The sequence below is a fragment of the Strigops habroptila genome, chromosome 5, assembly GCF_004027225.2.
Source record: "Strigops habroptila isolate Jane chromosome 5, bStrHab1.2.pri, whole genome shotgun sequence".
In the NCBI taxonomy this organism is placed as follows: domain Eukaryota; kingdom Metazoa; phylum Chordata; class Aves; order Psittaciformes; family Psittacidae; genus Strigops; species Strigops habroptila.
The window spans coordinates 38,672,108-38,693,246 of record NC_044281.2 but is presented as its reverse complement, the minus strand read 5'-3'; the positions used below and the strand labels follow the sequence as shown (position 1 = coordinate 38,693,246).

General features: G+C 42.7%; 1 protein-coding gene across 6 annotated transcripts in view; it reads right to left on the bottom strand.

The window, feature by feature from the left end:
• IPMK (inositol polyphosphate multikinase) overlaps window positions 1–21,139 on the bottom strand; it is a 47,194-nt gene that overhangs the window by 25,462 nt on the left and 593 nt on the right. Inside the window, exons 1-3 of one of the 6 annotated variants that reach the window (XM_030487754.1) lie at window positions 19,879–20,298; window positions 19,585–19,698; window positions 16,436–16,521 (exon numbers count right to left, since the gene is read on the bottom strand). In XM_030487754.1, the coding sequence (XP_030343614.1) occupies window positions 16,436–16,521; window positions 19,585–19,698; window positions 19,879–19,915 (237 nt within the window). In that variant the 5' untranslated portion in view covers window positions 19,916–20,298. Of the gene's footprint in view, window positions 1–3,020; window positions 3,130–4,497; window positions 4,593–16,435; window positions 16,522–19,561; window positions 19,699–19,878; window positions 20,299–21,139 lie in introns of those variants that run through there. The other 5 variants (XM_030487757.1, XM_030487758.1, XM_030487755.1 and 2 more) reach the window with 5 other exon arrangements.

Below are 21,139 nucleotides of genomic sequence, written 5' to 3'. Positions count from 1 at the left end.
TTCAAGCAGTTGCACTTTTTTTTTTAAATGCAAAACCAGGTCCGTTTCTCCAGCATACACTTACAAATGTAAGTTATTTCTGCTTTACCGGTAACTGTACCAGTTCTGAGGTTATCAGACTCATGTCCTGTCTCGCAAACCAGCAGCGGCTGCACCAGCATCTTCATCCAACAAATTAAGAACTGCAAAACAGTTCAATGTCAGCTCAGCCAGGGGAGGTATCCCTTCTACATATCACAGGCTACATTCTTCCAACAGTACAAACTGGAAACATAAAATGTAATAACTGTTGGGCTTAAAAGCAAGTAAACAGGATGCTGACATCTGGAAGGCTCACAACACAACCATTACAAATTACAGCAACTAACTCATAGGAAGAATATGCCCCAGATATGTCCTGTGGCAGCTCAGTCTAATAGACACTATGAAGTCATAATTTCCAGTTACTCAAGACTTTTTAATTCTGAAGCAAATCTACCATCCCTTAGTTTTTAATCCAAAGTACACTCTGTTTGTTTTGGTAAGTCTGATCCAAATAGATTCATCTGTTTTTTAATGCAAACAAGGGCTGCTTGGGAGAATGGGAATGTTCTTTTCCTTATTTAAAGCAGCACGACATTCAGGGTTTTTTGTTTTCTAAAGACTAGCTAATCACATAAATCACAAAGGAAGAGTAAAACAAATGTTTAAATTTCATCAGTAAACTACTTCTGGCAGTACAGACTCGTCTTCAATTACCTCGATGAAAAAATACCACCTTGACGAAAATGTAGTCTACAGAGAATCTTCTAAAGTACACAAAAGAGTTGATTTAAAATAATATATATTTTATATTTGCATTTATTTTAAAGCTATTTAAGTAGGAAACTTTAAATGCCAGAGTAGGCATGTCAGCATCACCTTTTCTTACTGCCAGCTATCATAAAGTGTCCCTTAAAAGCAGTAGCACTATAGCTTGCAGAGTCTCAGGATACACAACTAGCTGCCAACATCAGGCAGAGAGTTTAACTTCCAGTATGTTTTTGGGAGAGGGTCTTGAGGGGTGGGGAGCAGTTAATAAACTATGCGCTTAAATTAGCAAATGCAAGATTTACAGATGATAGTGCAACCTTAATTCTGTCTCCCAATGTGTATGTATTATATTACAGATTTTAATTATCTGAGCGCACACTGCATTTCCCTCCAGACTCCTACATCACCCAGTTACACCAAGCAAGTGCAAGGGCCAAAAAAAAAAAAGAGAGGTTGAAACAGTAGCTGTGATTTCAGCAATTCATAACTGCTTGGCTATACAACTCAGATAGCTACTTTTTTCATAGTACTACCATCATGGTCTGATTTGCGAGTGCCCACAGTATTTGTTTCCACAAATATGACTGGAATTGAGCCAGCTCTGCTTACATTCAAAATATCTGATACCAGAGTAATTCCAAAAGTTAAATATTTGTGAATGCTGTTATACTAACTGCTACTATACTGAATTGCGTATTTTACTAATACATAGCCATACTATACATGAGATCGTAATCATTATTCTCACACCTACAGAAAGACAAAATAAAGCTTAAAACAAATCAGAATATATTCCCACAATCTGATCACATAAATGGATTTTCAAGTAAGAATGGTGCACACTTGTGACAATCATATTGTTCGTCCAAGTGTCAGGGGAAAAAAAAAATTATAGCAAGGAGTTAGCCATCTCACCTACCAAAAAAAATGAAGGCTGTGAAAATAACTTTCAAAAATCTCCCGAAGAGATACTTATTTGGTCATGTTTATCAACCAGTCATTCTCTAACAATGCCAAAAAACAGTAGGTCTTACTTCATCCGCTTCCACATGTTTTATGTAGTCAAATTTAGGCTGACTCTAGCAAGATTTGCAGCCCCACGCATGGAATCATCTTTACAAGAGGCAAAGCAAACCCTGACCCATTTCTGAGGATGTGGCAGAGCTTCAAAACTTCAGCAGACAGAAGAAAAAAAATGAAAAGGCAGCAGTCAAGCACAGTCATCACCGCAATGCTGAACGAACAGCACAGTGGAGCCACAAGTGAAGAGCTGCAGGAGCCGCAGACACTATACGCAACAAGCCACTCTGTAACAGTCAGAGGTAAGTTTGATAGAGACAGATGGATGTAGCCCCTCCTTCTTTCCAATAACCACTTACTGCAGAGGCAAGGCATTTAAGTATTCCAAAAGATGTAAGTAGGCACCTGACACTACCCCATCACAAGCAGAAAGGGTTGTTTCCCTTTCTTGTGCTGCAAGACACCCAGCTGAGAACTGAGCAGGGCAGCAGGCATCAGGACCTTCTTGGTCAAAATTGCAAAAATTACAAGATCATGTTTCATCAGAAATCTCTTGCCACAGAACTGAACTTCCTCTTGCCCTTGAACCTCTCCTAGGTTCACAACTCACCAGCACAATCAGATGTTACATTCAGCTTCCCCTGTGCAGGAACTGGAGTCTTCAATCAACTTCAGAGCTCTTTGAAGTCAAAGATAATTCTCCTTTCTGGATGTGCAACAAAGCCTGATCCCTCAAGCACCACTATCAGCTGTTAAGCAGCCTCCTAAGTAGGTTATCAGACTCTTTGGTGAATATAGTCCAAAAATACATGGCAAACTGCACATCAAGGTCTCTACTCCAGAACGTACATTCCCTTGGCTCAGTTATGTCAATGTGCATTACAATAGACTGGAATAGAGTTCACATTAGGCACTCTCCACTAAAGACCAAAATAAAGAGAACCCAGCCTAAAAAAAAAAAAAAAGGCAGCCTAAAAAGAGACATACTACTGTTGGTCATCTGATAAGGAAGTTTCAATTTTAACCCACTAAATACTTCTCCCATTCTTACATGCTCTTCCTTCTTAGTTTGATAACACTTACCATTCACCCAATAGAACTGTAGTGATGCTGTCCTCAAGTTACCCACTGCAAAAACTCAAGCTACCAGCAGCCAGAGATGCAGCAAATTTCAAAACAAGAAGTCAAGTCACTTTGCCAGTTCATACCTCCTTTGAAGAAGGATGGTACGACCAGTTCTCATCTATCTTTACAACTTCTGTGCCAAGGACCGCTCTGTTACTGCAATGCATGAAGTGGTGCAACAGGAATACTGCTTTGCATTTTAAGAGAAGACATGGACCTGGTCAGAAACCACCACCTCGACACATCCAAATCCTCACAGATGCAAAAGCAAGTTGAACGAAGACAGCAGCCAGAGTGTTTTCATACAACTTTCTGCTCCAAGATTTATTTTTTTTTTAACCAACTCCAACTACTCAAGAGTTCAAGCTTCAATTATCACTGAAATTACTAAAAGTGAAATGGTAAAACAATACAACAAAAGGGAAAATAAGTCAGTATGGCTGTCCCACTTTCTGAGAACATTAAGAAGCACTAACCTTTGTTTCTGGAAAGCTACCTGATCACAGTTGAAGATTCAAGCTTGGGAGCAAGAGAGAACAAAGGGTGGGAGGAACCCTGAAGCAGTTATATTTAAATAGGCAAAATTTTATTTCACATTTCGAAGAGACAGAAAGAGGAACCAAGTCCTCATAGATACATGCTGGGTTGGTTTTTCCCTAGTACTGCAACAGGCAGCCCTCACAAAGAATTTACAGCAGTATCACCCTAAGGTGCAGTTTCACAGTAGTTTAAGTCAGCTGGAGCCAGGACCACAATCACAGTCCCCCACGCATTTTCAACCCCTCCCCTGCAGCAATGGCAGCATCCAACTGGTCCCACAGCCTGCAGAGCACCCCTGAGTTGGCTCACTGCCTGACTCAGTTAGGCCAAGGCACTCCATTTAAACTGCCATTTAAGTACATGTTCCATCAATGACCTCGGGGCGGGGGGGGGGGGGTGGGAAGTCTTTATCTTCCTTTAAAAAAACACCTGTTTGTGCTCCCCTCAATGTTGATAATTAATTTTATTCATTTAAGTTATTTGTATTTTACTATCTCCTCATATACCCTACCCCTTATTCCAGAATACTCAACTCCCACCTACAGCCAGGTGTCCAAAACAATCATTTAAGCGCTACCCTGCAAGCGTACATCAGTTTTATAGTCTCAGTTTCTACATCAAAAGCTCCTCTGCCAGCAACAGGCTGTACTTTGTGATGAGAACACTTGACAAGACGGTGGCAGCTAGTAGAAATCCTTCTAAAAAAAACTACTGGACAGAGAAGAATAGCACCTACTAAAAGTAATTTTAGTTGATGGCTTGTGATTCTGGGAAGGCATGCAATGGCACCTTCCACAAGGACTAAAAATAACAGCCCGAAAGCTATTCTCATATTTTCTACTGAAATAGAGGGGGTATCAGTTGTTCAGTAAGATACACTAACATCAAAATAGATGGTTTGTAATAACTAGAGGTATTTTTCTGTTTGCTTTGAATAATCAACTCTTCGGAGTTCAGTTTGCCTGTGCAAAACTGGAAGTTATAGAATCAGCTGTGAGCCTACATGTTTCTTTTACTCACCAGTCTGATGGACAAGCGTACTGGCTCTTGCTTCCCAAACCTGCAAACAGCATTCTTGCTCACCATTGGCAAGGAAGGAAAGAAGCAGTGCTAAGCTGTGTTAGAACACGGGGGCAGGAGAAACCAAAAAAGAACAGTAATAATACCACTAAGAAACCTTAGGAAGATTTTGATCAGCATCTGCTCCAGTAAAGCAGAGAAAAAGTCTAGGTAACTGGATTCTGGTACACTCACGCATGGTCAGCCAAGTCATTTGTTTTGCTTTGTCAGTAAGATTTATATACATACATACATGTATATATATTTATATAATACACACACACACTCAGAAAAATAAATACCAAAAGACTGAAAAATAATTGCTACCAAATTCCTCCCCAAGTATTGGATATTACAGGAATTTTAACAAGCATGTTATAAGCAGTGGGACATGCAACATAATCATAGAATCAACTCAGTTGGAAAAGACCTTTAACATCATCGAGTCCAACCATTACCCCAGGACTGCCAAGTCCACCACTAAACGATGTCACTAGGGGCCTTATCTACATGGTTTTTGAACACTTCCAGCAATGGTAACTCCACCACTTCCCTGGGCAGCTTGTTCCAATGCCTGATCACCCTTTAGGTGAAGAAATTTTTCCTTAAATATCCAATCTAAACTTTCCCTAGCACAGCCTCCCCATTTCCTCTTGTTCTATCATTTGTTACTTGGGAGAAGAGACCAGCCACCTCCTCACTCCAACCTCCTTTCAGGTAGTTGTAGAGCGCTATAAGCTCCCCTCTGAGCCTTCTCTTCTCCAGGCGGAACAACCTCAGTTCCCTCAGCCGTTCCTCATAAGACTTGTGCTCTAGAACCTTCATCAGCTTTGTTGCCCTTCTCTGGACCCCGCTCCAGCACCTCAATGTCTCTCTTGTAGCGAGGAGCCCAGAACTGAACACAGGATTCGAGGTGCAGCCTCACCAATGCCAAGTACAGGGGGATGATCACTGCCCTGGCCCTGCTGCCACACTGTTGCTGATACAGGCCAGGATGCTGTTGGCCTTCTTGGCTGCCTGGGCACAAGCTGGCTCATGTTCAGCGGCCAATCAGCACCCCCAGCTCCCTTTTGCAGAGCAGCTTTCCAGCCACTCTTCCCAAGCCTGTAGCATTGTAGCGTTGCATGGGGTTGTTGTGGCCCAAGTGCAGGACCCAGCACTTTGCCTTGTTGAACCTCATACCACTGGCCACAGCCCATCGATCCAGCCTGTCTAGATCCCTCTGCAGAGCCTTCCTACCCTCCAGTAGATCAACACTCCCACCCAACTAGGTGTCATCTGCAAATTTACTGAGGGTGCACTAGATCCCCTCATCCAGATAGTCAGTAAAGACATTAAACAACACTGGCCCCAATACCAAGCCCTGAAGGACACCACTACTGACCAGTTGCCAACTACATGCAACACCATTCGCCACCACTCTTTGGGCTCAGCCACCCAGCCAGTTTCCAACCCAGTGAAGAATACACCTATCCAGGCCACAAGCAGCCAGTTTTTCCAGGAGAATGCTGTAGGAAACAGTGTCAAATGCTTTAGTGAAGTCCAAATAGACAGTGTCTACAGCCTTGCCCTCATCAACCAGATGGGTCACCTTGTCATAGAAGGAGATCGGGTTGGTCAAGCAGCACCTGCCCTTCATGAACCCATGCTGACTGGGCCTGATCCTCCAGTTTTCCCACACGTGCTGTGTGATCTCACTCAGGATGACCTGCCCCATGATCTTCTCTGGCACTGAGGTCAGGCTGACAGGCCTGTAGTTTCTAGGGTCCTCCCTTCTGCCCTTTTTGTAGAGAGGCATTACGTTGGCCAACCTCCAATCCTCTGGGACCCGCCCACTAAACTAGGACTGCTGGTAAATGATGAACACTTGGCTTGGTGGCTTGGTGAGGTCGTCTGCAAGCTCTCTTGGGTGGAACCCACCTGGGCCCATAGACTTGTGTATGTCTAAGTGGAGCAGAAGGTTACTAGTCATTTCTTCCTGGATTATGGGGACTTGAATCAGCTCCCATCTTCACCATCCAACTCAGGAGACTGAGTACCCTAAGGATGGCTGGTGTGACTATTAAAGACTGAGGCAAAGGTGGCATTAAACACCTCAGCCTTTTTATCATCCTTGGTGACTAGGTTTCCCTCAGTATCTAGTAAAGGACGGAGGCTCTCCGTTGCCCTCCTTTTATTGCTAATACATTTGTAAAAATATTTTTTATTATCTCTTATAGCAGTGGCCAGATTTAGTTCCAGCTGTGCCTTTGCCTTTCTAATTTTCTGCCTGCATAACCTAACAACATCTTTGTACTCCTCATGGGGTGGCAGTCCCTTCTTCCATAGGTGATAGATCCTCTTATTTTTTTCTGAGTTAGAGCAATATCTCCTTGTTCAGCCAGGCTGGTCTCTTCCCCTCCAGTTTGATTTTCAGCACATGGGGACCACCTACTCCTGCACCTTGAAAATTTCACTCTTGAAGAGTATCCAGCCTTCCTGGACCCCTTTGTCCTTCAGTAATGTTTCCCAAGGGATTCTCTCAACCAGCATCCTAAACAAGCCAAAGTTAGCTCTCCGGAAGTCTAATGCGGCATTTTTCCTGACCTTCTTCCTGACTTCTCCAGGGATCAAAAATTCTATCATTTCATTTTGCCCAAGATGGCCTCCTACCATCACATCACCCACCAGTCCTTCTCTGGAAACAGCAAATCCAGCCAGGCATCTCCCCCACCTGGCTCACTCACCAGCTGGGTCAGGAGCTTATCTTCCACACCCTCCAAGAACCTCCTGGACTGTTTCCTCTCTGCTGTATTGTACTTCCAGCAGACAGCTGCTAGGTTCAAGTCCCTCACAAGAACAAGGACTAGCAATCATGAAACTTCTCCCAGTTAAAGAATGATTCGTGCATAGCTTCATCCTGGTCTGTAACAGACTCCTACTAGGATATCTGCTTGGTTGGCCTTTCCCCGATCTTCACGCACAAACATTCAATCTTCTCACTTACAACATCAAGTTCCAGGCAGCCAATGCATGCCCTGACATACAATGCAACCCCACCACTTATCTTTCTTTGCCTATTCCTTCTGTAGCCATCCACTGCAGCACTCCAGTCATGCAAATCATCCCACCATATTGCTGTGCTGGCGACTATAATGGTTTTCCTGCTGCACAATGGCTTCCAGCTCCTCCTGTTTGTTGCCCATGCTGTGGGCATTGGCATATATGCATTTAAGTTGCTCTGTCTATCTGGCCTCCAATAGTAGCATTGCACCCCCTGGCTCATTTCTAGCAAGCCTGTTTTTATCCCCTTCTCCCTTCCAACCTAGTTTAAAGCCCTCTCTATGAGCCCTGCTAACTCCTGAGCTAGGATCCTTTTCCCGCTTTGGGACAGGCATATCCCATCTGCTGCCAGCAGGCCTGGAGCTGTGTAAACTAACCTATGGTCAAAACCCCCAAAATTCTGACAGTGACACCAGTCCTGGAGCCAGGAATTAATTTGCATGATTTTCCTGATGCTTCCATTGTCATTGCTTGTGACCGGCAGGAGAGATGAGAAAGCTACTTGGGCTTCTGAACAAGTCGCCCCACAGCCCTGAAGTCCTTCTTGAGCCCCCTCAGCCTTCTTGTTGATGAGACCTCCTCACTGCCCACCTGAAAGACTAGTATAGTAACCATCAATATTTAATAGAGTTTTAAATTTACTTATGGTTAATCTGGTACCTGGATGACCAAGAACACACAAAAGCATTACATTATTTTCCACCATATGCACTGGTGATTCACATCTCTTTGCATACGTAACACAGTCTTTATGCAATATCCTCATGGTACAAACCTCTTGAATCTGGAAACTGGAATTCCTGTTTTCAGAGACTGAATATATTTTCCTTTTCTTTCAAGGAGGCAACCTGCACCTTCCTCAATGCCATACTGGCAGCCCACCAGCCATATCTTACTTTTAAATAAGTTTAGAATGCACAAAGTACTGTATTTTCTGTGTAACACCAACATACCTTTAGTAAGTTTATCCATATTCTGAAACATTCATAACTGAAGTTTAAGCAAGATTTGATCTAGCACTTGAATGACCCTCTAGCACAGCAGGAGCACTGTACTGTAACTTAATCCAATTTAACATACTGTGGATATGCACATTAAAACTACACATTTTTGCTTTATTTTCAGCCAGATCTACTCTTGGGGAAGAATATTCCTCGGAATCAGGTTGGGAGGAGAACTGGTTGGTTTTTTTTCCTGCTTTCTTACATAGCATGGACTGTAGACTACTAAGCAGTAGTGCTCCACCCAGTAGTCCCCCCGATAGCATCAAATTGCAATAATGGCATTTTACTGTCTCCTTTTATGAGGTTTTCTTAGATTTATTTAAGCAGGTTATAGTTTATTCTGTGGTATACAATACACAAGGAGCACAGTGAAGAGATGCTCACCAGACCCTTCTAGGTTAGCCTTTTACCGCGCAGCATGTCCCTTCCAAACTGTTTTTGCTACCGAATACAAGAATCACAAATCTGTCATACTTTTTAAATCTTACCGTCCTGGTACAGTAGGCTTTCAGTCATTTAACAGTGGTCTGAGATACAAAACAAAAAAAAAAAAAAAAAGTGTTTATAGGACAGTAGTAGGAACTTAGCAGATTCTTAGACCTATGCTTCATCTCTCTTAGATGACTCCTAGTGTGAAACAGATCTGGATACAAGCTGCCAGTATTCCAAAATTGGCCAAAAAGCCGTTTTCTTCTCATTAGCTGAGAAGTACTGCATGATCTTTTTTTTATTACAATGTTTCTGTCCAGGTTTGTGGTTTAAAGAATAGAGTATGAGGCAATTTCACACACTGGTTTGGGAACTTAAATTTGCTTCTTTTCCCCAGCAGGACAGAATCTCTGCTAGACAGATTCTCAGTAGGAGGAACGACGCCGAGGGCAGAAAAGAGCTGTATCAGAACATGCACGCTGTGTTTGCAAACAGGTAATTTGTATACTTCAGTACCAGTGCCTCTTCTGGACATGCAGCAGGATCTGGATGTACCAGAATGAGGCATGGCCAAAGATAACCATTCAGGATATTGAGCTACAGCTCCAAATGTCACAGTAACAAAAAGTTTGGGCACGGCATTGCATCCCCAAAATTAGATGTTAAGAGAACCGTGCACCGTATTTTTCCAAACTTTGTCCTTGCAAGACTGAAAATCAGAACCTTAGCTGGAGACTTGATCATAGGATAAGGATATTTTAGTACACAATAGCAGCATGACGGCCATCATCCATTCCTTTTTCAGTCAAGGATAATCATCTAAATCAAGACTATAAAACCAGTTAACTGAGTTTACAAAATAGGGTAATTCATCCTGAAGCAAGACAATTGCCAATCCCTCTCCTTTTCTGTCACTAGCAGAGAACAGTTTACAGAACACAGGCTTATCCTTATCATGATTTGTGCTATATAGGCTAAAAGCGGGCTGAGCCTTATGAGTCAGTTCTTGCAACTCCATGCAAAAGCTTCCAGGCCAAAACACATCTTTCAGGCTGCTGGCTTGATTTTATGCCATGGAGGGGGAGGGAAGTCACCACAAGTCTTCTGCACTGCCTGAAGCTGCTTGAATACTAATTAAAATTAGATAATGCAAAAAAGAAGAAAGCATTGAGCATTAGTGAAAAGCCACAGCATAGGAGTAGTGGCAGGTTATTGACAATCAAGTAAGTAACATAGTAAGGAGAAAATTACTGATAATGGTCCAAGCGGGCACACTTCCTGCATGTTCCTTCTCTGTAACCACAGAAGCACAAGGAACTATGGCTTCGGGAGTATTAGTGTAATTGGGTCTTCACTAATATGTTATCCTCTAGTCACAAACTCAAAGACTGTTACAAGACTGATGGCAGAAGTTGCACAAACAATGTTAATTCTGCCTTATGTCAGGTTGTAAAATAAGTTAATAAACTCTTTATGGGAAACAAAACAGAAAGACAGGTCATTGCCCTATTGAAAGCTGCATTATAATGCAGCCAAAAGTTCAGAAGAACAATTGTACCATGAAACCATTACTTCCTAACTTTCAAGTGCTTGACTCTCACCTAACTTAAATCTCTTTTACATGCTGAAGCTATTTGTGTCTCTTACATCCTGGCTTTGTTTTCAGAACATGCAACAAGAGAGAAAAACAATTTCTATTATCTACAGTGGTAACAGCTTCCTTGCATTCATATTATATGTCAGCAGAGCTTGAACCCTGAACTTTCAGACTACTGCTACAGCAGTTAACAGAGCCATCATTAATTGGCAATGGGTGGAAGATCTCTTATCCAGAAGGGCCAGGTGATTAGCCCTATTATCTTTTCCCAATGCTACGTGGGGTCAATCAGTTCCCTTGCTTCCCAAGATTGGGACAGAGGTAGAAGGCTGCCAGAGCTGAGCTGGGACTGGGAGAACCCCATCTACCTTGTCATTCCAACCCCCCTAAATCACCCTTGCTCTCTGGGACAAAGGTATCTGAGAATTTGGGCAAGACTTGCATTAAAGATTCTTAGAAACCTTATAGTGCTGCAGGTATGTTATTTGGAGCCACGATGTGGCTCCAAGCCATGACCTGCAGCCACTAGCAAACAGGAGAAAAAAAAACCACAAGATAAGTGATGGAAGTTGCCCATGCTGCCAGAGCTTTCTCAGGACAGTTTTCAGCAAGCGGGATGAGGGGGAAAGGTATACTACTTATACTCCAAGCATCCCACAGTCACCACAGGAAAGCAGAAGGGCAATTCAAATAAAAGTTTACAGGAACATTGATTGATCTGTTAAGCACAGAATCCCAGTTTATTAACTACTGCATTAGTAAGTTTTGAAATTTCAGTATGCCATGCTCAGAACAGGTACACACAGTAACAAAGGTTTACAGCCCCACAGCGAATGCCAGAGCAAAAGAGCTGCCATTTCAAAACAGTTCAACAACCTTCTCTTGCTCTGTTGAACATAAGAAACACTCAATCTCTCAGTGCTAAACACACAGCTTGTAGGAAACTGCAGTCACGAAGGCAACCTCAACAACTGTAAATTCTCTCTTCCTCTGTTTTAAATAATTGCAGCCCAAGCTCTATGCTTTTGTGCCTGCAAAAGCAGCTTGTCCTATTTAAAGCCTGACATTCCTGCTTCCTCCCCCTCTTCAGGGCACCAACAAGACAGTAGTTTCTGCAATGCTACATTCTTGACGTGACAAATTAAGAAAAAAACCTGTGCTGAAGAGGACAGCTCTGAAATAGGAAGACAGAGTTATGCTAGCACATAGTGCTCTTGTGTACAGCCTGGCTTGTTTGAGATCAGAGCTCTGTATGCAGCTAAGCAGGGGGTTTCACCTCATACAGTGACTGCACTAACCTTCTCAAAGGATGCTTTTCTCACAGTTCCCAACTCATCTGCCAGAAGAGATCACCGTAGGAGGGTTGATAGGCTTCTTCCCTTCCCTCCCCAACACTGCTGAATTAAATCAGACTGTTCCGCATGTATGAATGCACCCTGGCATAAAGCAGGCTGAAGCCAAACACTAGAACACACCGAGTAGTAGCCTGGTTCTGTGGATTTCTTAGCGTGCATGTGTAGGCAGCATACCATGAACACATACTGCCTTTTACCAATTTATATTCTTTAATGGAAATGGGTCACTACTACATAATATATTACACTATATTTTTAAACAACACTATTTTACTATTTCCGATTCTCTGTATACTGCTCCCTCCTGAAACTCCTTCAAAAAGTCCTTTAAAGTGCCTCCACCTATATGTTCTCACCACGTATTTCCATTAGATAGAAACAACTGATCATGAGTGTAAATAGCCCTTAAAAAAACTTCAATTTTTTTGAAGCTTTCTACTTCAATCTTTTTCCCCACTCTCTTGTTGCTCGTATCTACTGAAAATGGAGCATTTTGTAGCTATTCAAGGTGAAAAACTCAAAAATTTTTTACCCAGTAAGGGTACCAGAAGACCTGGTGAAACACTTAATGGTGATGTAGCCTATATGTTTGTAAAAAGTTCATACCCTCAGGTACAGGAATGGAGTTTGTTGGAACAAAATTAAAATGTTAATTATTTTGATTTGATAATTACTGATATTTACAGAACTCAGTGAACATTACCAATAGGAAGTCACACTCCAGTGACAAGTAATACATAGTCAGTTATTAACAATGACTACAAATAGCTCATTGTTCTACTACATTTTATTATAGAAGATATTCACAATGATCTTGTCATAGTATTCTCCCCCAACACAGAATCACGGCAAGCCATTTCCCCATCACTAGAGAACGACACATATTGCCGTACTAGAGGCAAAAGTTGGGTTTACTTGGTGAAATAATCTCTTAAGACCACATGTATTTAGAGGGTTGGGTGGTTGGTTTGTTTGGGGGTTTTTTAACTGCTAATCTGAAAACACACTATCAGGAAAACAGTGAAGTAGCCTAATGGCAGTCTGAGCAGGAATCACTTGAGAGATTTTCCAGTTTTCCACTTTGATAGAAACCTGTGAAATTCTTCAAAACTTCCAGTTGTCTGCCACTCCTGAGCAAGTTTCGGATCACTATTAGCATTTCGCACTACAGTGCCTCGCTCAAGTTTCCATTCCAAAATGGAAGCCCATTTCGTTTGGGCTCTACCAGTCAGTACTCAGCTTCATGCTCAACACAAAATAACTCATCAATAACCACAGGAAAAAACTACTGGTGATTCGCTGGAACAGACTATGGCCCTCTGTCATGTTCACATATCCAGCTGAAGGCAAATCCAGCAGTTTCAGAAGAGAAGACTGTCTTGTCCAGATAGACACATAGAATCATGGAATAGTTAGGGTTGGAAAGGACTCTAAGATAATCCAGTTCCAACCCCCCTGCCATGGGCAGGGAAGCCTCACACTAGACCATGTTGCCCAAGGCTCTGTCCAACCTGGCTTTGAACACTGCCAGGGATGGAGCATTTACCACTTCTTTGGGCAATCTGTTCCAGTGCCTCACCATGCTCACAGTAAAGAGCTTCTTCCTTACATCTAACCTGAACTTCCCCTGTTTCAGTTTGAACCCATTAGCCCTTGTCCTATTGCTACAGTCACTGATGAAGAGCCCCTCTCCAACATCCTTGTAGGCCCCCTTCAGATACTGGAAGACTGCTAGAAGACAATACCTGGCATCAGGTTAAATGTATCAGTTACAGTCAAACTTGCCTCTCAATGCCCCATTAACTCTATCATGACACACTTCCTTGTGAGCCTTCAGCTCACAAGCACTCAGACTGTATGCTGAAACAGGGCTTCCTGGTCACTGCCAGTTACCGGAAAACACTTCTGCCTCAGATCTGCAATAGCTGCTCTCCAGCTGAAACTGAGACAAGCTCATCTTCTTGCTACCATAAACTACAAAGGTTCCCAACTACTTCAGCCAAGGAGGTTTGCTTCACCCATAAGTAAAGAACACCACTTGTTTCTGGCCCAGGTACTGGGGTACTAATCTTAATTCAGGCCAGGGTAAGGTAGCATGCAAAGGAAACAATAACTTACCTATCACTAGAGACAAAACAGTTATAAGCACATATGAAAAAATAAACGCAGAAATAAAGAAACAAGTGACAATTAATTCACATATACTAATTGGCAACCTTCTGGTTTGATCTTATCAATGGACTTGCTGTCTAGTCCTGACAAAGTGACAGCCTGGGACTCATCAGTCTTGTTTCACTTCTTTCGTTTCTGTGCTGTTTCTCACCATCTCCTGCCTTGTAAACAACTCCTTGTCTCAAGGAGTGGTAAAATTCTCCTTTCCCCAGCCTCTGGAGGCTCATTAGCTTCTCCAAGGTGATAACGTTTTTTTGACTGTAGACCAAAAGATGCCTTGACCTCAGTCACCAAAACAGGGCAATCCTGCTGTTGTTCCCACTGCTCATCAGATTAATCGCTAGAACCGACAAAAGACAACCAACACAAGGAAGTTTTGCCATCTTTTAAATAAGTCAAATCAGTTCATCTATGTCCAAAAAGCACCAGCACAGCAGAAGATAAATGGCAGGAATGGGAAGAAAGGTCTTTCCCTCTTGGCAGCAATGAGCTATCCTATCAGCTTAAGCTGTAAGTGAAACTGTACCTTACACTGAACCTCACAGTCTACAGTAATCCTCATCTTGTAACAACCATATGTAGTGCTTAGGTGCCTATACCCTGCATCACATGGTTCCTGCCCAAGAGCAAACATGATAATAGTTAATCATTGAGAAGCGACAAATCCACAAGACCTTTCTCCTGTACTTTCACCTACATAATGCAGATGCATTTGCTCACCTTCCCTTCTCCCCCAAAAAGGCATTCCAGTCCACACACAACTAATTGTGTATGCACCCTTCCCTTTCTCCATTATTTTTCAAGAATTGCCCAACCCCTTTCCCAAATGCCTGATAACCAAAAAAATTCAGTGTTGGAAGCGACCCAGCAAAGCCCTGCAAGACATAATGAAGCTAACTTTGCAACTTACTAGCATTGAAACCTGACTTCTTCCACTACGACATGGCATAGTAACAAGGGCACTAACACAGAACTTCTTCTCAAAGATTTTGCTCAAGGTCTTACTCAAAGCTTGTCACACCAGTTTAAGCAACAGGCAAAATGATAAAGCCTGTGCTGCGAATGGTTAACATCTAAGCAACGCTCAAGCTTACCCCTCTTACCCACTGGCTTTAGACAGAGATAGCACATTACTGTCCATACCTCAGGATTTCACAGAAGAGTAAGCAGCAGCCTGGCACTCAAAGGAGTATGCTCGAGCTTTCTCCTCCTACTGAAGAACTACCACTCAGGCTGAATTGCATCTTTCTAACCTCATCTAAATGACAGTCACTAAGAAACCTCAGAAAAATATTTACACTTAATTTAACTGGCTCCTGCTGAGCTCCTACTAAGTCAAGAACTGCTGTTTTGTCTAGCAGTCCCATCACAAGAATTATCGAGTAATGCTAGCATGCAAACACAATGTTCGCTTGGTGCACATCGCTTAGTCTGTTTTAATGTGAGACATTTCCACAAAATACACAAGGTGTTTTGGAAACTTAACACCCTTGGAGGGTGAAGGGAGAAAAATCAAACAGCACAACATAAAAAAAAGTCTCGAGACTCCTCTTTCATCCTGCATGATGAAGTTTTCTACAGTTCTTTGTACCTAGTTAGTCATGGAAAGAGACGACTTATCAAGCTGATACAGAAAAAACACATGATGGACTATCACAGGCAGGCAGGTTGGTAAGGGAAAGGGGCTCTAAGAACAGTTTATGCTCATAAGACAAGCAACAGCTTTCCTGGTCTGTGTTATTGAAGTTACTGATAAAGCAAACTGAAGATGAATAATAAGAAAAATACATCAAACTAAAGTTAAAACAACTGGAGAGTTTAACTTTTTATTGACTTTTTAAAGGAGCTGAGTTTTAATACAGTGAACAGAGCAATACTTCTAGCAAGAAACCAGACTAGACAGAAGTGCAAGACATGCTAAATTTAGATGCTACGAATTCTGAGACAATCTGCAACATGAGAAAGATGGGATCAAACATACCATCCTTTAATCATAAATGGAGATCACACAAGGCTTTTCAATACAATCTTAGATCCTGTGAAAAACCCAGCGTCCCATGAGCAAATGAGCAAGCTTAAACACTGTGAATGAAGTAGACCTGTCATGGGGACAGACATCCAAAGAGGAGAAAGTTCTAGACAGCACACAGACACCAAGACAGGGCTGCTGCTGACCTACTGTTCAGATATTTAGGTTTTACTTTCCCACCACAGCAGGTTGGTAACTACAACTTCTACAGGAAGCACAACATCATTTCACCTGCAGCCAGACAGCTCCCTCCACACTGCAGGACCCTCACCTTGTTGTAGAACTCCTGCTCCCTGGGACCACGAGGTGGTGGCTGCAACTGCTTCAGGACAGTCCCATCTGGATGCTGAAGTATACCTAGAAGAGAAGCATTTACTTCAGGGCGTAGTTTTACAGGTTGCTTCCCCCCACCCCGAACAGCAAATACACCATCAGGGACAGCCTATTTGCAAAGTTGTACTGCTGTCAGTATACACGCAGTAGAGCTGAAATTGGCAGCTCCTACACAAAACCCTTAGCAGAGGGCTGCTTGCACTTCTCTCCGTCTTTTTAGCCATCAGATGATTTCCTGGGCCTAATTCTGCTCAAGGCCAACACAGTACTGGGATGTGACATTAAAAGTTCCACCCCAAAAAAAAACATTAACTATGGAAGATTACATAGACACTCCCTTTTTAAATAACGTACAAGTTATTTTTCCAACAACGCCAGTAAGTTAAAAGAGTTAGTACCAAGTTTAATGCATTTCTCTCTAGCTAAAATAGAAATACATGTTCTATGTATTTCTATACTAATGGCATAGAAAGAGCACTTCTATATTACTAGAAGTAGCATCCCTGTAGCATCTAGTTAGCATGGAGTAATATTATTTGTATCACCCATTATTACAATACAGAATTTCACCTCAGCCAGGCAACCACTTTCATCATGCATCAAAAAAAGCCCTCAACATATCCCCACAAAACAGCCCTAATGTCTCTCCAGACAGCAACACTGTTGAATAGCTGCATAAGAAATGCAACTGAATATCTGAGGGTACTCAAGAGATGTATATGGTCAAGAATGGAGAACAATAACTGCATCCCTGTGAATGTTTCTGCATCCCTCTAGGTTTCAAGATCATCAGTTGCAAGGGAAAAAGAAAAACCAACTTCTGGAAAACAAATTTTCTCCTAGGATTTATTCATAGTTTTTCAGATAGGAATTTATTTTGCTTAGAAGGGAAGGGAAAACATAAACTGTATCAACAGTAGGCTCCATCTTCAGTTTACCACTTGAGGAAACACGATACAGCAAGCCAGGAGCTTTGTGTCCCAAAAAGAGTTTGCAGTTGTAACAGCAACTGTGTTTCTGCCTTTTAGAAAGCATTATCTCTGAATGGGCTCTGTTGTGCAGGCTTGGAAACTAAACAAGATCTTCAGAGTCTAAGATATTTAAACAACCACCAGACTCAGAAAAGTTGTTTCACTAGTTGACTGTGCCAATGAACAAAGAGTAGTTTTAAAAACATGCGTAAAAGCTCTCAAGTTACGTTGCTTGCTGAAAGCTGGATTTTGTACACTTTCCAGAACCAGAAAAAACATTGCCACACAACAATGCCCAGACTACCACATCTTCAAGACACAACAGCTTATCATGCCCTCCCTGTACCCTTTTACCTGTGCTGGAAAGCACTGGCAAAGTGCACAAAGTATCTGAATGGCACGTGTTTGGAATGTGAACTGCTAACAATTACAACATTACAAAACAGTTTTGTAACACGTACTCCTCAAAATCTGCATGTTGGCTTTGATGATAAGACAAGTAGACGATCTATAAGGCAGAAAGGCCAGGCAAATATTCCTGGAAGTAGAACCCATACACTACTGGATTGATACATATTACTTGAAGAGTTTATTATAACCTGGCATTATCTAAAGTTCCTTCATCCTCTGCATTTCTTGACAAACTAGAGCTCCTACTCTGTAACTGTGACTGAGGCAGGCCTGGAAACCAACAACTCGTGTTTCAACATTCACCACGAAGATGAGAACTCTGTAACTTTCTCTCTGATCTACAACAACCACCAGAGATACCATCACCTGCAGACCATACTAACATATGGGCATTGGTTATGGTTTTCTTCTAGAGTTTCTTAGGTTTTTCAGCACAGACAGGGAGTAGTATTTTTTTAATATACAAATAAGTAATTCAATATTTCTGAAGAAGCAACAGAACTATACCAAAATTAAAATTCTGAATTCTCTTACAAACATTTCTCTATGGCTCTGCACGCAAAGCTTACTAGCACTCTGAAATGCTTCAAATCTACTGCAAAAATAAACACAGATATATGAACTCTTCTAAACAAGTATCACATCCAATCCACATGCTTCACTGGACTATAGACAAATCCTGTTCTGCACAAACACGCCAAACATTTACTTTAGAAAGATCCTCCATCCTCTGAGGGTATCTAACAAGGACTGACCAGTATGCATGTGCCACCTTAATCTTTTTATCAGCCAGAGCTGTAAGTTTTGTGATTTGCATGACCAAGCAAGTCACACTGAAAAAGAATGGCTCCTTTAGCTACAGAATCCCACTAACAGCTTGGGAACCTCCAACACTTTACAGGTACAGGCACCAAATCACAGCCAAGTGCGGAAGGCTCTATAAAGTTACATATCCCACCAGCTCCCGTCTCTCTCCACCTGCCTATGGAAGTCAGCCACAACCTTACTTACTCCATGCGATTTACTCTGTTCCATGGGAAGCACTACTGAACACAGCACTCAACAGGTGGTCAGTCGTCATGCCCAGAAGCCAAGGGTCTATGCCTGCACGCAGGGAGAATGCTACAGGCCTTTCTTTGCAGGGCAGTAAGAGTCACAGGGATCAAAGGCAAAACTGAAAGCTTATTCAGGAGGGAGGGAACCCCATGGCAACAAAATTTTAAGGTCTACTTAACCAAAAAAATAAAATACTTTAAAAATACTTTGGATATCTACAAGTCCTCTGCGTCTTTCTATGCAGGGGCAGAAGGGAAGATGGGTGCAGAGGACAGCAGTGACATACAGGAGGAAGCTGAGCAGAACAAGGAAGGCTCTGCGCTTGAATCAGTAAACAATTCAGATACTAACACCAGCCGGGTACAACCTTCAAGATGCATTTGCTATGTTGTATGCATAGCAATAGAGGTGTTCGGACAAAAAGGCATACTGGTTTTATAGCTTTAGGCTTTTAAAATACTAAAGGTTCAACGGTGTAGAAAAGGCCAGAAGAGAAAATAACAGGAAGGGCGACTACTGCAGGAAAAGGCAGAAAAGGCAGTGGAGAACGTAGAAGACACAGTGGTCTCCTCACACATGCCTAAAGTTCTCACAGATTCTGGCATACAGATTGTGATATTCCTTACCAGTGCTATTAGCAACTACATATATCCAAACATCTGGCCACTAGCTTCACAACAAAGATAGCAAGGGGAACAGCACTGCAGAATTATACATGACCCTGTATCTTTCGCATCTCGACTGCCTGCACTCCTACATACATCTGTAAAGAAATAAAATGAGAAGATTCAGTTAGAAAAATGAGAGCACTGTGAGTGCCAGAGCAGCTTTGGTCTTCACCTAAATGTAAAACTCAGTTTCTAAGATGAGATCATCAACTGTGGTGGTACCCCTACAGGAAAACCTTGGTCTTCCTCATCAGACGCAGTGGAGCTAGCTTTACCTAATCCATTGGAGCTGCACCCACAATGATGGCGCATCACCGTGTTGTCTTGATCCAACTGATAAAATTGATGTGGCAAAGGTGAGGCTTTCCCTGAAGTGAGCCTTTTTTAACTGATCCCACCCCATTTTATGATACAAGAACAACAAAGATCTACAGTCCAAGGATCCAACACACCTCCCACTACATTTTATTGCACCAACTGCAGCAGGGGCAAGGGACAAGAACTACTTTGCTGTGGAGATTATCAGCAGCAAGACATGCCACAGACGCAGGCTGTAGATAAGACAAACTCAGTGCCATTAGTACTGTAATTCCACTCAGTGATGGCTGAAGAGGTTCAAATGAACTGCCCTTGGCCTATTCAGCAAAGGCAGTTCGTACCAAAAGCGTTCAAAGGCAGTATGACAGTTGCTCTCAAAGAGCACACTGACAGTTGAATGTACACCTTACATTTGGCTCACAGGCAGGAGTTGCACCAAATGTGTTGTCCTGGAAGGGGGAGAAATGCCATTTGGCAATGCTAACTTGGTTGCTTGCTCTGGCAGTGACCACTGCCTATGTTAAAAGGCACCTTTCATGAGAAGGGCCAACACCTCACTCTTCAACCTGGAATTAAAATGGAAATTTAAAGGTAGTGGAGGCACACTTCAAAAATGCTGCATCCTCATGATATTTGTATTATTAGACTGCTTACTAGCCATTGGTTTGAGCTTACTCTTACCGTCTAATAAACAACCAACTAGTAAGTTACTCCAGGTTGGTAAATCGCTCATTAATACTTCACTCAAGTTTCTGGTTTGGGGGTTACCTTCAGATAAAGGACAGTTTCAACATATGTTCTGAAGGTACAAGGACACTGTTACCTAAATTCCCACTTTTTTAAAAGGTGCCTGATAAAATGAAGCTAACTGCAGAAGCTTAAAGGCGCTGTTAACTATCCCGTCCTGGCGGGCCACTACCATTTATGAAAACCACCGGAAGACAGACATTTGGCGGTGCTGAAACCACTCTGTCCACAACCTGCGCACACCGGGTGAGCTCTGGCAGTCCCTCCAGCCCTCGAAAGGAGGAAGCTGACCCCGGCCGGACAGACCGGCCCTTCAGCATCGAGGTGACCACCAAACCCCAGCACCGGCACCCAGCCCGCGGGGCGAACAGGTGCTCGCAGCTCAGCCCGGGAAGCCCTGCCCGCCGCCCCTGAGGTGCCGGGCGTGTGTCCCCCCGCCGCCGGTGAGCGGCTCCCTCCTGTCACCGACAC